General features: G+C 48.8%; 2 protein-coding genes across 4 annotated transcripts in view; both read right to left on the minus strand.

Moving 5' to 3' along the window:
- The window catches only part of LOC309603495 (maltase-glucoamylase-like), a 51998-nt gene extending 41898 nt beyond the window's left edge, over nt 1–10100 (minus strand). For all 3 annotated transcript variants that reach the window (XM_082338330.1, XM_082338331.1, XM_082338332.1), the window contains exons 1-6: nt 9975–10100; nt 8089–8212; nt 6985–7058; nt 3326–3446; nt 2732–2841; nt 903–1054 (exon numbers count right to left, since the gene is read on the minus strand). In XM_082338330.1, coding sequence (XP_082194456.1) covers nt 903–1054; nt 2732–2841; nt 3326–3446; nt 6985–7058; nt 8089–8212 — 581 coding nt within the window. In that variant the 5' untranslated portion in view covers nt 9975–10100. The remainder of the gene's footprint in view (nt 1–902; nt 1055–2731; nt 2842–3325; nt 3447–6984; nt 7059–8088; nt 8213–9974) is intronic.
- A 3472-nt stretch (nt 10101–13572) lies between these two features.
- On the minus strand, nt 13573–14762 carry LOC309603493 (putative inactive tRNA-specific adenosine deaminase-like protein 3; the record flags this gene model as incomplete). Its single annotated transcript, XM_082338326.1, has 1 exon — nt 13573–14762. A coding segment is annotated over one exon (1181 nt), but the record flags the coding sequence as incomplete, so codon positions are not given.
- Nucleotides 14763–15280: the final 518 nt, after the last annotated feature.

Below are 15280 nucleotides of genomic sequence, written 5' to 3' on the forward strand. Positions count from 1 at the left end.
TTTTTTTTTTTCATTAAAACCATAAAACGCACCACTTTTTTTCCCAATTTAAATGAAGGCCTAAGGAAAATTTAAGCAATCTCCAAGAGCAGTGTTTTAAATACCCCAACATTTTTTTCTTTCAAAATTAAATCGAAACCTAAGGAAAATTTAAGCAGTCGCCTAGAGCAGTGTTTCAAACAGGTCCCAATTTTTTTTTTCCCAAATTAAATGAAAGACTAAGGAAAATTTAAGCAGTCTTCTAGAGCGTTGCTTCAAACAAGTCCCAGTGAATTAAATTATTCTCCCCTCCACGTGCCAACTAAATCAGTCCTGAGCACCCACTCCGTCTTTCATGTGCTCGCTAAGGGTGAATCAGTCTTTAGAGAGGCTTTTAAGAAAGCAAACAATGCCAATAACAGGGAAAAAAAGTAAATTCCAATTAATTAAACTTGAAGACTCGATAGCAGTCCGACTCCCGCTAGCGGTCAGCTAAGTAATCACTTTTTAATTGATTTAATAAATATTTAATCCTGAGGCCTTTCATTGGGCAAAACACAAACCCGGTGAGATAAGACCTCCGCTTCTCCCAGATTTTACGTGGAAAGAGCCTTTCCATCCCGATTATCCATCAAAAGAAGGCGGCAAAACCCAAACCCTGTGACATAAGACCTCAGCTTCTCCCAAATTTTACATGGAAAGACCTTTTCCATCCCGCTTATCCGTCAAAACCCAAACCCGGTGAGATAAGACCTCCACCTCTCCAAAATTTTATGTGGAAAGAGCTTTTCCATCCCGCTTATCCATCAAAAGAAGAGAAGAAGCAGTTTGCACGCCCAAGAGGGCACTGAAAGCAACGCAGACCTGCAGAGAAAACAGCTGCCATCACAATTTTATGGATAAAAAGCCCAAAATTTACTCACAGAACTTTTCCAGTGCTTGCTCTGGTCACCACGATGCCAAAGGGATTTTGCTGGACATCAACTTTATATTTTAAGTTGGAGGCTGCTGGACCGCTGAAAGGTCCCACGTGCTCATGGGGGACTTCAAACCTTTGCTTTTCAGGATCGGTGATCTACACATAGTTAAAGAAAATAAGTAATTTAGAAATTAATGCCTCATTTTAACGCTTTCCAACACGACCATCCAAATTTGGCGGGAAAAAAGACCCCTCGTTGTCAAAACAGCATCACGACAAGAAGCGGTCAACATCGATCAACGGCAAAAATTAAGATGGTGCAAACCTCCCCCGGTGCTTTATTTGGGTAGATACGAGGGTATTGCCCGTTATTGCTTGGTCTGAGGGTATTTTTCCTGTGGGAAAGAGGCGGGAGGAGGAATTCCGCACCGCCGTGTTGGCAGGCATTGCCCAGCCCGTCTTCGGCGCCTCATCTCCAGTCGTGGCGGCCCGGACCCCCAGCCTGGCTCCCCGGAGTTGTGGCGGGAAAACATGTGGCGCCCTCCAGCCCCAAGAAAGGGGGAAAAAGGGGAAATAGGGGAAAAAACAGAAAAGGGGGAAAAAAGGGGAAAAGGGGGGAAAAAAGGGGAAAAGGGGGGAAAAGGGGGAAAGGGGGAAAAGGGGAAAAAGGAGAAAAAGGAGAAAAAAGGGGAAAAAAGGGGGGAAAGGGGGAAAAAGGGGGAAAGGAAGAAAAGGGGGGAAAGGGGGAAAAAGGGAGGAAAAGGGGGAAAGGGGGGAAAGGGGGAGAAAGGGGAAGAAAGAGGGGAAAAGGGGGGGAAGGGGGAAAAGGGGGGAAAAAGGAGGGAAAAGGGGAGAAGGGGGAGAAAGGGGGGGAAGGGGGAGAAAAGGGGGGAAGGGGGAGAAAGGGGGGGAAGGGGGAGAAAGGGGAGGAAACTGGGGGGAAAGGGGGGGAAGGGGGGAGAGGGGGGAAAGAGGGGGAAAGGGGAAGGGGGGGAAGTGGAGAAAGGGGGGAAGGGGAAAAAGGGAAAAAGGGGAAAAAGGGGAAAAAGAAAGAAAATAAAAAAGAAAAAAGAAAAAGAAAAGAGAAAAAAGAAAAAAGAGAAAAAAGGAAGACAAGAAAAAAGAAAAAAGAAAAGAAAAAAGAAAAAGAAGAAAAAAGAAGCCAAAAGAAAGAGATGACAGAAAAAAGAGAAAAAAGAGGGAATAGAGAAAAAAGAGGGGAAAGAGGGGAAAGAGAAAAAAGAGGGGAAGAGGGGAAAGAAGGAAAAAAGAGAGAAAAGAGAAAAAAGAGAGAAAAGAGAAAAAAAGAGATGAAAAAAGAGGAAAAAAGAGAGAAAAGAGGGGAAAAAAGAGGAGGAAAAGAGAAAAAAAAAAAGGAGGAAAAAAGAGAAAAAGAAAAAACCACCCCCCCCAACCTGAAGTGACCAAACGAGCCACCCCCCCCAAAACCCCCGAGCCCTGTCCAGCCCCCCAAATCCGTGGCTGTGGGCCCGTTTCCCACCCCCCCAGTGCCGAATTTGCCATGAACGACAAAGCGCTTTGGAAGCGCTAGGCCGTCGCTCCTCTGGGGACAAAAATCCTCTTCCAGTCAAAATTTTTCAATTTCAAAAAAAATTCTATTTTTTTAATTTTCACATTTTCACATTTTCAAATTTGAAATATTTCAAATTTTCATATTTTCAAATTTGAAAATTTTCAATTTTTCAAATTTTCAAGTTCAAGGATGTATTTTGGTGGGAACGGCGGGGTGAGAAAGGGAAGGAATCTGCCGTTAGAACGCCGCCGCGCCTCGCTCGTGCGCGCGCCGGGCCAAAATGTGGCTGGAGAGCTCACCTTGAAGCGAAAGCGATTTGGCGTCTGATACTGCGCCGTGAGGAGGACGGTGTCGATCTCGCTCCCAAAAAGCGAAGGGGAGGGGAGCCGGGTCAGCGTGGCTCGAAAGCCTTGGGGGGGGAACGAAACGGAAGGAAATGGAATATGGTAAAATAAAGTGAAATAAAATAAAGTAAAGTAAAATAAAGTAAATCAAAGTAAAAGTAAAGTAAAAGTAAAAGTAAAATAAAGTAAAACAAAGTAAAAGTAAAATAAAGTAAAATAAAGTAAAATAAAGTAAAACAAAGTAAAACAAAGTAAAAGCAAAATAAAATAAAATAAAACAAAGTCAAACAAAGTCAAACAAAGAAAGTCAAACAAAGTCAAACAAAGAAAGTCAAACAAAGTCAAACAAAGTAAAAGTAAAGCAAAATAAAGTAAAACAAAGCAAAATAAAGTAAAAGTAAAGCAAAATAAAGTAAAATAAAATAAAATAAAATTAAATTAAATTAAATTAAATTAAATTAAATTAAATTAAATTTTTAAAAAAAGATGTATTCTACTGAAATGGAAACCCGCGTGCACTGAATTCGGGGAGCCTTGGTGCCCACTCACCCTCCTGAGTCGTCCGCAGCCCCCCGTCCACTCTGTACCCGTGGTCGGAAGAAAAAAAGCACCAGGGCCTGCTGGCGTCGCTCTGGGGGCTCCAGCAGCAGCCGCGCAGGACGCAGAGGCTCTGGGCCAAAACAAAAGCAGCTTTTCAGATCAATAAATCCCATAATAACACGCACCCGCCAGAAAACCCCATCTCATGTTCGCCACCAGTTCACCTCCGCCTCTGAACAACCCCTCAGCCCCGCTTCTGGGAAAGGAATTATTGAATCATTTGAGCTGCGACAGCCACAAAAAGGGGGAAAAAGGTCACGCGCTGAAGCCTGTGGAAAAGCAAAGGTTGGGCTGGCTTTTAAAATCGCTAAAAAACCAAGAATTTGAGCATAGAGACAAAGCCCTGGGTTCCTCTGTGGTTTACGGACGGCTCCGTTGGCGTTGGCGTTGGGTTGGCACTGACCCGGCATTGGCCATGGCAACCTCAAGAGCAGAAATGGCCGGGTGAGTCCTGCACAGGCTCCAATGGGGAAAAACTACCTTTTTTTTTAATAAACGACCGCAAAAAACAAACCCAAGCAACTCGATTCAGCGTTTAAAACACGTATCTTGGTGGGACACCAACCTCTCCAGCCCGATAAACCAGGCCGCCTTCGCTTTGCTGTTAGAAATTAAGTTATTCACCCGCTTTTTAAATGACTTTTACCTCTGAAGGTGAGATTTGGGACATAGATCACCTTAAACATATTTTTTTTTCATGAATGACATCATTGCTGGGGTCAAAGTGTCGCAGCGATACGTAGGGAACTGGCCAGGGAGCAAAGGGCTGCGGCCCAACCTCCAGGACCAAGCTCGGTCTTAAAGCCACCCAAGATAAACCCAGCTCCACTATCTAGGAAACAGATTAACAATTATCTAAACTGTCTTAATGACTGGGAAGATTAAATACTAAAAAAAAAGATTAGTCGGTAGCAGAGAGGACGCCAAAGCCTGGTTGGCCGAGATTCCCTTTCTCCGCTTTTCTAGGTGGGCTTTCCCATCCTCCCGCTCTTCCTTCCCCTTTCCAGAGCACGGATTATTTAAATAAAACTCTTAAAATAAGAATATTTAAATAGGACTTTAAATACGCTTCATGACTATTAATGACTTTGTATTTTCAGGGAGCATCAAGTACATATATAGCTTTTATATATCTATATCTATATCTGTATCTCACTTTTAGAGTATATATCTCTTACAGTATATATTTTTCAGGCCCAGCACAAAGAAAGGACCAGAGTCCACCTGAAAAATTATTTATATATAATTTATATATATATAAATTTATATACATAAGTTATATATAAAATTATGTTACATCATGTTGTATATTATATATAATGTATTTTTTTAATATATATATTAAAAAAACTTCTATGGTATATATATTTTAGAGTCTATATCTTTCATGCCCAGCACCAAGGAGCAGAGTCCCCCTGAATGATTACTTATTTATATATACTTTTGTATATATAAAAATTTATATACATAAATTATATATAGAATTTGTTATGTTAAGTTATGTTATGTTATGCCATACATATAGTATATTTATGTTATATACTTTCATTTATATATATATTTATAGTTATATAAAATATAGATAATATATATAGAATTATTTTATGTTATGTTATGCCATATGTATAGTATATTTATTTTATATCCTTTTAATATATACTTTCATATATAAAACATAGATGATTATATATAGAATTATTTTATGTTATGCTATGCCATATATAGTATATTTATTTTATATACTTTTTTATATTTTTTTTATATTTTTATATATATATATATGTGAAATACAGGTAACATACAGGTTTTTTTAGATATATATAAAAAAACCTTGTATATTATCTCTATTTTAGAGTCTATATCTTTCATGCCCAGCGCCAAGCAAGGAGCAGAGTCCACCCGAATTAATTCTTTGCCCTCTTACAAAAGCTATCGCTTTGCGTAAATAAATATTAAAGCCGGCCCCACCCTCCGGGCCATAAAAACCCGGCAGGTATCGCTATAAAGCAGAGCCCAGGAGACCAAGTCCCGCCTGACGGAGCGCTAAGGCGGAGCTTTCACAGCACGGTAACTCCTCAACTCTGCCCCGGAGGCGAAGGCGACGGCGCCTCCGCTCGTGGTAACCGCGCCCGGATTGCACGGAAAGCCGCAGAAATCAACCGACTGGGCAGAAGAAGCCCCGCGAGCACGCGGCCCGGCCACGGGGGGGTCGTTTCTCAGGGCCTTTTCTTGCCACGGCCAACTTTGCTCTCGGTCGCAACGAGCGGTTAACGAACGCCAACTCTCCTCCGGCCTACGCGTGGTTAATAAATAAGGGTTTTTTCAGTAATTCTAGTTATATGCGGTTGTTTGCTGCCTTTGTATAGCTGTTTCGCCTGAATGAGGAAAGCAAGGCTATCAGCTAAACGAGCTTACATGGAATCGCAATTAATTGGAATTTTCCCAGCGAGCCTTTAGCCTGAAATCCGCTTAACGGTAAAAAAAGGTAGCGGCAAATCGCCTCTAGTATTCACGATTATTGAAATAAATCTAATAATTCTGCAAAATCGACTCTTCAGGAAGGAAAAGAGGATTTTCAGCTCATTCCCTTCGGGGCCCTGCTCCGCTCTGCACCGAACCTTATTTAAAAAAAACCCAACAATTATATCTTCAGGGTGATGCAAAACGTGGGACTTAAATGAAGACATAAATAAAGACTTAAATAAATAAATAGAATTTGCGGCACAACAGCAGCGAGATTTGCCGCAATACGTGATGGCCGCGTCGCTTCTCCGCTTTTATTCTCAAATTCAGCAATATTTAATACTAATATTAAATTGTAACTTTAATCCTAATATTAAATTACAAGTTAATATTTAACGTTAGTCACTTGGCGCGGCACGGCTGGGTCCAAGGTATTAATTAAAGATTAAAACGATCTGCAAGGCTGCTCCGACGCCACGCGCCGTCCCCGTGGAAAAGAGGACTTTGCCATCCGTTTGACCTTTAATTACAGTTTTAGCAGCCAAATCGTATTAAATGCTCTTTTATGACATTATGAGAGTGGGTTTTGCTGGAAAACTGAAATAATTCACCTCGTTTTCGCAATTCCGCACTCTGTTATCAAGACAGCGCCAACGTAAGAGAGCGACGGAGACTCCATTTGCTTCAGAAAATATCGCAATATCGCAGCCTAAAAATCTTACGCGTCGCAACGGGCTAATTCCTATTTTAAGACGCCCTTAGGAACGTTAATATCTGACGGCACGCCGAAAAAAAGGCAGCTTCAGCAAAGCGGAAGTTTTTTCAAATCGCTCGGTGTCGGCCCAATTTTGATCCCAACTTAAATTTAAATCAACGGGATGGACTTTGGCACTGCTCCGAGTGCTCCCCCAAGGAGAAAAATCCAACTTGGTAATGGGCTGAAACTGGTTAAATTGGTTACTATCGGTGGCTGCACGGCACCAAAAAATAGTCAAGCGTTTGCTGGTTGAAAAATGGTTGAAAAGGTAATTTATGTTATTAAATGGGAATAATTTATCCCATTTAGGCTATAATTTAGCGTAATTTATAGCGTTATGCTATAAAACCTTTTTTTTTTTTTGCTTCTTTTTCTCATGTTTTCAGACCTTGGTGGCGACTTGGTCCGGGATGCAGTCGATCCGCTCGGCCGTTTGCACCTTCGGGCAGTTTGGGGAAAATTCTGTGAGGCAGAGAAACGAAGGGGTTAATCTCAAGAATTGAAATTAAAATTATTATTATTACTACTAGGATTAGTATTGCTATTGCTCCTGCTCTTATTACTATTCTTGTTGTTATTAAATTCCCTTTTAACGATTTTCCCGAGTCGTTTCTCATCGTCTCAAAAGTCTCCAGCCAGGAGCATCGCTTCCAACGAGCCTCAACTCCTGCTGACGCGCTCCTTTTACGAAATTCTGTACAATCGCTCCAAATAAAGACAGAAAAACTTCCTTTTCCCAGGGGTTAAACGCAGGGGTGTCTCTAAAACAAGTGATTTCCAATGTACCGAAACAGTAAAAATATTACAGGTGGTTACGGTTATCGGTTTTTCTCCATACAACAGGGCTTTGCCTCCCTCTGTCTTTTTTTGAAGTGATGCTTTAAGTGAAAAAATATCAAAATCCTCCTCTTATGACAATTAGAAAATGAAACAAAAGGAAATTGAGGTGTAGGGGGGATAAAATTTGCCTTTAATTATGCGGCACCCCATTTATTTCCGCAATTCGACGTCCTCCCCGTTATCGGCACACGACTCCAGTTCGCTGTCGGTTAACGATAAAAACGGGGTAACGTCAAGAGCCGTAGTAAATTCTGCAAAAGGCAGGCGAAAAATGCTTATTCTCACGGGGGGTTTTTTGGGGGGGAGGTGATTTTCCATATTCTGGAAGACCCCGATCACAACTGGCATTAAAATAATCCCCATCAGATCCTGGGGGCAGTGTCCAATTTCTGCAGATTCTAAAATAATTATTTTTATTTTTAACTCTATTTATTATATTTATATTGAAAATTTTATATATTTATAAGTTATAAATTATGTCTTATAGATGTATTTTATATAATTTACTATATACATTATACGTAAACATATTCTAATATATTATCTTTCTATTTTATATATATATATATATAATTTTATTTTATCAAATAGATCCGAAATGTTCAAGATGAAGACTTTTTTTTCGGATTCAGTGGCAGAAATCGGCACTTACCGCTGCTTTTGGATACCGTTTCCCTCGTTGCTAAAATCCCGATGAGGACACAGGCCACGGCCACCACCAAACAGAAGAGGACGATGAAAATAATTTCCAATTTGCTGAATTTCTTTTTTTCCATCTACGCCCAGAAGAACATCGTTTTATACGGAAATCAAAAATAACAATTTAGATAAACTATATAGAGCGTGGCCCACAGTCCCCCTGCGCTGGGCACTGGTGAGGCCGCCCCTCGAGTGCTGTGCTCAGCGCTGGGCCCCGCACCCCAAGGCGGCCATGGAGGGGCTGGAGCGTGGCCAGAGCAGGGCAGCGAGGCTGGGGCAGGGGCTGGAGCACAAGGCTGGGGAGGAGCGGCTGGGGGAGCTGGGGGGGCTCAGCCTGGAGAAGAGGAGGCTGAGGGGAGCCCTCATCGCTCTCTGCAACGGCCTGAAAATAGGCTGGAGCCGGGGGGGTCGGTCTCTGCTCCCCAGGAACAAGCGATGGGACGAGAGGGAACGGCCTCAAGCTGCGCCAGGGCAGGGTTGGGTTGGGTATGGGGAAAACTTCTTCCCCCAAAGGGCTGTCGGGCCCTGGCCCAGGCTGCCCAGGGCAGGGGCCGCGTCCCCGTCCCTGGAGGGGCTTCCAAGCCGTGGGGCCGGGGGGCTTGGGGCCGGGGTTCGGGGTGGCCCTGGCGGCGCTGGGCCAACGCTTGGCCTCGCTGGCCTCCACGCCCTTCTCCAACCCAAACGATTCTGTGATTCTGCTTCAGCCTTAAATGGTACCCCCTCACACACGCGTTCCTACAAGGGCCAAGTACAATAATTCTCGTATTCCGAAGAACCCAAGTGACGCCGATGACGTCATTATTCACCACCGAGGGATCGCTTTTCCTTCCTGCAAACTCCTTCCAGATACGCACAAAACAGAATTTCCATCCAACTCTAATGCTGGAGATTATTCTTTTTTTCCCATTTTACTGAAATTCCAGCACTAAAACCGACCCCATTTGCACAATTCGGTTTTGCAAGTTTTACTTTTTCAAACAAACGAGAACTCCAGTCGTAGAAATCTTATTTCAATATTAATTTAAATATTCATTTTGACCACTAAACGAGATATTGCCTCTCCCTTTCATATTGACTCAATATTGACCGGCAGCCCGAAGAACTAACACACATAGGGGGGAAAAACTGAAATAATAATGACTAGATATGTAATAATATATATATGAAATATATATATGAAATACATATAATAATATATAATATAATATGTGAATATATGTGAATATATGTGAATATATATGAATATATATGAATATATAAACATAAATAATATTATAGTGTTATTATATATTATTATGTATTATTATATATTTATAGAATATGTATCTTTATAGAATTTATTTTTATAGAATTTATATTAATATAATTTATATCAATATATTTTTATTATTATTATATATTATACGATAGTATATATTATTATACAATAACATAAAATATATTGTTACAATCTAATATTATACTATTAAATATAATAATAAATAATATTATAATTAATAAATATATACTGATATAAATTATATTAATATAAATTCTATAAAAATAAATTCTACAAAACTAAATTATACGAAATAATTATAAAAATATAATCATAATCAATGTGAAAACTGAAGTATTATTATTATTACTATTATTATTATTGTTATAGTTTTTATTGCCTTAAGCACCCATCCCAACCAACCGTAACGTTCCCTTTTCCATTCTTTCATTCCCAAGGATTCAGCTGCTAAAAATAAAGATGCTCAATTTATAAATGCCCCTTCGACCGCCAGGGAAACAGGCAGCAGCCGGCGAAAAATCCCTCGGACAAGGAGGATCCGGGAAATTAAACCCACGTACCTTGCAGCCCTTTCGCCTTCCTTTTTCAGCTGTTGCGCTCCACCGTAAATCCACGTTTTATTCTGTCCCGTTATCAGCTGGGTCCATCGTTTGCTAATGAAGTCCGCCAATGGCAGGCGTTCTTCCCTTTTTTTTTTTTTTTTAAGGATTTACGACTTCGTTTTGCTGATTTGGCAGAGTCCTCTGGCATGAGAAACAGGCATTTCCCTGATTTCACCGTTCTGCTATCGCTGATTTATCGCAAGGGTTCTGCGAGGCGTGCCGCGACAGCGAGTTGCAGGAACGAAAACGTCAAGGGACTGCGAAAACGAGTAAAACCGCTATAAAATCGAGCGCATTTTCTCGTGTCCCGATGAGATTTGCAGGAATTAAGAGCTGATTATGTCCTGAAAATCAGCGAGCCGAAGACAAGGGAGTTCTGGTAAATCCATAAAAGTAAGAAAATTCGCTTCCAACTCGGCAAAGGTTCCTGGGACCTCCCCGGATCAAACTCCACCGTCCAACAAAATCCAGCCGCTGGAAATGCCGTGCCCACCCCCAAAATCTGCCTCTTTCACACCAAAAGTCCTTCAAGGGGAAAAAAAAGAAAATGCTTTTTACAAAGGACGTGACCAAAAATCGATTTACCTTGCAAAGAAGCACTCAGAAATGCCACCAAAAAGCAGAGAAAGGGAAACTCTTCCTTCCCATCCACCCCCGCGGTGCTCACCCGGGCGGCAAGGCAGGCGCTTTTGAGGTGATTTTTCCATTTTTAGCTTAAAAGCTGAATCCCAACGCTGGGATTGCAGCCCGGGGACTCCTCCTCGTGCAAAGAGCGCGTCGCCCCGCGCGTTCTCCTTTGCTTAATTTTTGAATTCCTACCGGCGCCTGCTGACACAGAGGAAAACTTCAGGCGATCCCTCTTCTCCTTTATTTTAACTTCTATTTATTTGCCATGTGAGCAAATGGAAGGCCACCGGGCTTGGCAGAACCCCAACCGATGGGTCTGGTAGCCATCAGCCTGAAGGTTTATCCCACGGCGAGCCTGGCCTCGAAACTCAGGAGTTTTTGTTATAAAACAATTCACAAAATTCTTATTTTGGTCGCTAGCTCCGTCTTTAATTTCAACCGCGTGATTGCATCCCCACGGAAAAGCAACAAACACGGTTAAAATTCATTTTCAAAGTACCCGGAGGAGATCCAAGACATTGTAGACATGGCATCAGCTCCATCCGCCGATGCCTGGCCAGACCTTCACCCATCGAGGTATTTAAAAACAGGCCAAAATAGCGGTTTTTTGGGCCAGGCGCGCAGCACCGTGAAGTGGACCACGGTCTGAAACTTCCATCTTGGTGGTTTTTAACACTTCTTTGTTCATTTGAGTTAGAGCCGCGATAGCACAACGACCGCGTTCGCAACCAGAGGCGGGTTGGGTTGAAGGGGGAAGACATTTTGCGTGTGAACGAAGGAACGCTGCGTCACGGAGCTGTAAAGAGAGCCGTCGCCGCCCCTGACCTCGCTGACGGAAGCGGAGCGGATGCCTCTCAAGGCCTCACCAGGACCTGAGACACGACACCGGAGCGTGATTCCCACGTGGAAAGAAAAAAAAAAAAAATCTTTTTTTATTGCTAGTGAAAGTATAAACAGAAACTGAGGTGGAGTCAGGCGCCGTAGGAACGAGTTCCGTGATGGTTTGAACCACGATCGTGAACGTAGAGCAGTTGCTTATGTGCGCAAATGAATAACCGCTATTTTTTGAGGTAGACAATACGTTTCCCAAAAGCCGAATCACCAAAAATGTATTCTCTCCCCTTTCAGCGACGAAAAAAATTAAAAATTTGCTTGGGGGGGGGGAAGCATATTTTCTCTGTGACTGCTCACGCCTTGGACAAATCAGAATACGCTCAACAATGCGACGTGACCAAAATCTACGGTCCAATTTGTTTGGGGGGGGGTGTTTCTACGGTCTCGTGGGGACAGAGACGTGGTGGGACGGAAATGTCGTGGGACGGAGACGTCGTGGTGGGATGGAGACGTCGTGGCAAGACAGAGATGACATGGGACGGAGATGTCGTGGTGGGATGGAGATGTCGTGGCGGGATGGAGACGTCGTGGCGGGACGGAGACAACACGTGACGGACACGTCATGGTGGAATGGAGACGTCATGGGACAGAGATGACATGGGACAGAGACGCTGTGGCAGGACGGAGATGTCATGGTGGGATGGAGATGACACGGAACAGAGACGTCACAGGACGGAGACGTCGTGGTGGGACGGAGGCGTCATGGTGGAGGGAGACGGTGGAACGTGAGTGGGATGGAGACGACACAAGATGGAGACGACACAGGACAGAGACGACGCATGATGGCTCCCACAGCTGCGAGGCTGCGATGGAGGGACACAAGCTCCTCAGGAAGGAGCGGAAGAGTCGCCCTTTATGGAGCGCGTGGAGCTTTTCCGTGGAGAGGGACGAGGAGCCAACTGAGAGCTGGGTTGGGATGACAGCGAGGACGGGTGACGGTGACCTTGTGGTGACGTTGTGGCTGCTGCAGCCCAGGAGGAACAGGCAGCCGAGGCCTGCTACGGAGAGAGGGGAGCAGCATCGCGTTGACAGGCCCTGGTGCTCACAGGGGACTTCAACCACCCCGACATCGCTGGAGAGCGAGGAGAAGGTTCTGGAGAACTTGTGAGGGAGTTGGGGCTCAGCCTGGAGAAGAGGAGGCTGAGGGGAGCCCTCATCGCTCTCTGCAACGGCCTGAAAGGAGGCTGGAGCCGGGGGGGTCGGTCTCTGCTCCCCAGGAACAAGCGCTGGGACGAGAGGGAACGGCCTCAAGCTGCGCCAGGTCAGGGTTGGGCTGGATACTGGGAAAATGTCTTCATGGAAAGGGCTGCCAGACGCTGGCCCAGGCTGCCCAGGGCAGGGGCCGCGTCCCCGTCCCTGGGGGGGCTTCCAAGCCGTGGGGCCGGGGGGCTTGGGGCCGGGGTTCGGGGTGGCCCTGGTGGCGCTGGGCCAACGCTTGGCCTCGCTGGCCTCCACGCCCTTCTCCAACCCAAACGATTCTGTGATTCTATCCCCAGTGCCACCAGCATCCCCAGTGCTCCCACTGCCTCCAGCATCCCCAGTGCCACCAGTGTCCCCAGTACCTCCAGCACCTCCAGTGCTCCCACTACCTCCAGCATCCCCAGTGCCACCAGTGCCTCCACCATCCGCAGTGCCACTAACGTCCCCAGCGCCACCAGTACCTCCAGCACCCCCAGTCCCTCCAGTGCTCCCACTACTTCCAGCATCCCCAGTGCCACCAGTGCTCCCACTCCCTCCAGCACCCCCAGTGTCCCCAGCACCACTGAGAGCTCCAGCACCTCCAGCGTCCCCAGTCCCTCCAGTGCTCCCACTCCCTCCAGTGTCCCCACTGCCCCCAACGTCCCCAGCGCCCCCAGTCCCTCTGGTGTCCCCAGTGCCCCCAGCGTCCCCAGTCCCTCCAGTATCCCCGTTACTTCCAGTATCCCCGGCGCCCCCAGTCCCTCCAGTATCCCCACCACCTCCAGCATCCCTAGCGCCAGCAATGCCCCCAGCACCCCCAGTCCCTCCAGCGCCCCCAGTAGGCCCAGCGTCCTCGGCCGCAGCTTTACTGGGGGGCCGCGGGCCCCCCCCGGTCGAGGCGGGCCAGGCGGGCGCAGGCGCGGGGGGCCACGCCGCCCACGGCGCGGTAGCGGTGGTTGAGGGCGGCCCGGCCGTGGAGGCCGTAGCGGGTGCTGAGGGCGCCCTGGGGGGCCGGCACCCCGAAGAGCACCCGCCGCACGCGGGCGTGCAGCAGCGCCATGGCGCAGAGGGCGCAGGGCTCCCGCGTCAGGTAGACGTCGCAGCCCGTGCACAGGTAGCCCCCGTCGGCGTCGGCCCCGGCCCCCCGCCGCTGCCCCTGCGCCACGGCGGCCAGGCAGGCCATGGCGGCGTGGGCCAGCGGGTGCCCTCCCCGCCGCCCGTCGTGGGCGGCCGCCAGCACCCGCCCCGAGCCCGGCTCCACCGCCGCCGCCCCCGCCGGCACCATCCCCGCCCGCGCCCCCCGCCGCGCCGCCGCCACCGCCACCGCCACCGCCATCATGGCCGCCGCCGCCGCCGCCTCCCCCGGGCCCAAAGCCGGGGCCTCCGCCGCCCCGCCCGCCGCCCCCGGCTCACCCAGGGCCACAGCCCCGCCGCCCGCGCCCGCCGCCGCCTCCGCCCCCGCTGCCGGCGCCCGCCCCGGCACCCGCACGCGGAAGGGGGGCCCCAGCCCCCGGCTCGACACCCCGGGGCCCAGCAGCACCTGCAGCGGCGGCAGGCGGTCCCCGGCACCGGGGGACGGCGGCGACGCGGCGGCGGCCGCGCTCACGGCGGCGGCTCCTGTGTCCCCGGGGCCAGCGCTGGCCGTGGCGGCGCTGGTGGCGTCGGTGGCTTCCGTGTCCCCGGGGCCGTCACTGGCCGTGGCGGCGCTGGTGGCGTCGGTGGCTTCTGTGTCCCCGGGGCCAGCACTGGCTGTGGCGCGGCCGGTGGCCCTGCCGGTGTTGGCGTCCCCAGTCACGCATCCACCTCCAGGGCCCGCGGTGACATCGGTGGCGCTGCCGGCGGCGGCGTCCCCAGCCGTCCCAGTCACGCGTCCAGCTCCAGGGCCCGCGGTGGCCTCGGTGGCCCTGCCGGTGCCGGTGTCCCCGAGGGTCCCGGCGGCCCTGCCGGCACCGGCAGCTCCCCGCTCCGTGGCGTCCCCGGTCACGCACCCAGCTCCAGGGCCCGCGCCGGCCTCGGTGACGTCGGTGGCGCCGGCAGCTCCTGCACCTGCGGTGGCAGCCGTGTCCACAGTGGCTCCGGCACCGGCCGTGGCCCCAACGGCCCGGGCGGCCCCGCTGCCGCCCCCCAGTGCCCCCAGCATCCCCAGGGCCACCAGTACCTCCCGCAGCCCCGGTGCCACCAGTGTCCCCAGGGCCACCAGCACCTCCCGCAGCCCCAGTGCCACCAGTGTCCCCAGGGCCACCAGCACCTCCCGCAGCCCCAGTGCCACCAGTGTCCCCAGGGCCACCAGTGTCTCCAGTGCTCCCAGGACCTCCGGTGTCCCCAGCACCTCTGGTGCCCCCCCCGGTGTCCCCCAGTGTCCCCAGTAACCCTGGTGTCCCACCAGCCCCAGCCACCTAAGGGCCCCCAGCCCCCCCCAGTCCCTCTGGTGCCCCCCCAGTGCTCCCAGACCCCCCAGTGCCCCCAGTATCCCCACTGTTCCCAGCCCCCCCAGCCCCCCCAGTGCCCCCAGTACCTGGGGGGGGGGTCAAGGCAGAGCAGCAGGGCCGCCCCCCCAGGCCCCC

Source organism: Platalea leucorodia, assembly GCF_965183815.1.
Source record: "Platalea leucorodia genome assembly, contig: HAP1_HAP1_SCAFFOLD_113, whole genome shotgun sequence".
Lineage (NCBI taxonomy): Eukaryota > Metazoa > Chordata > Aves > Pelecaniformes > Threskiornithidae > Platalea > Platalea leucorodia.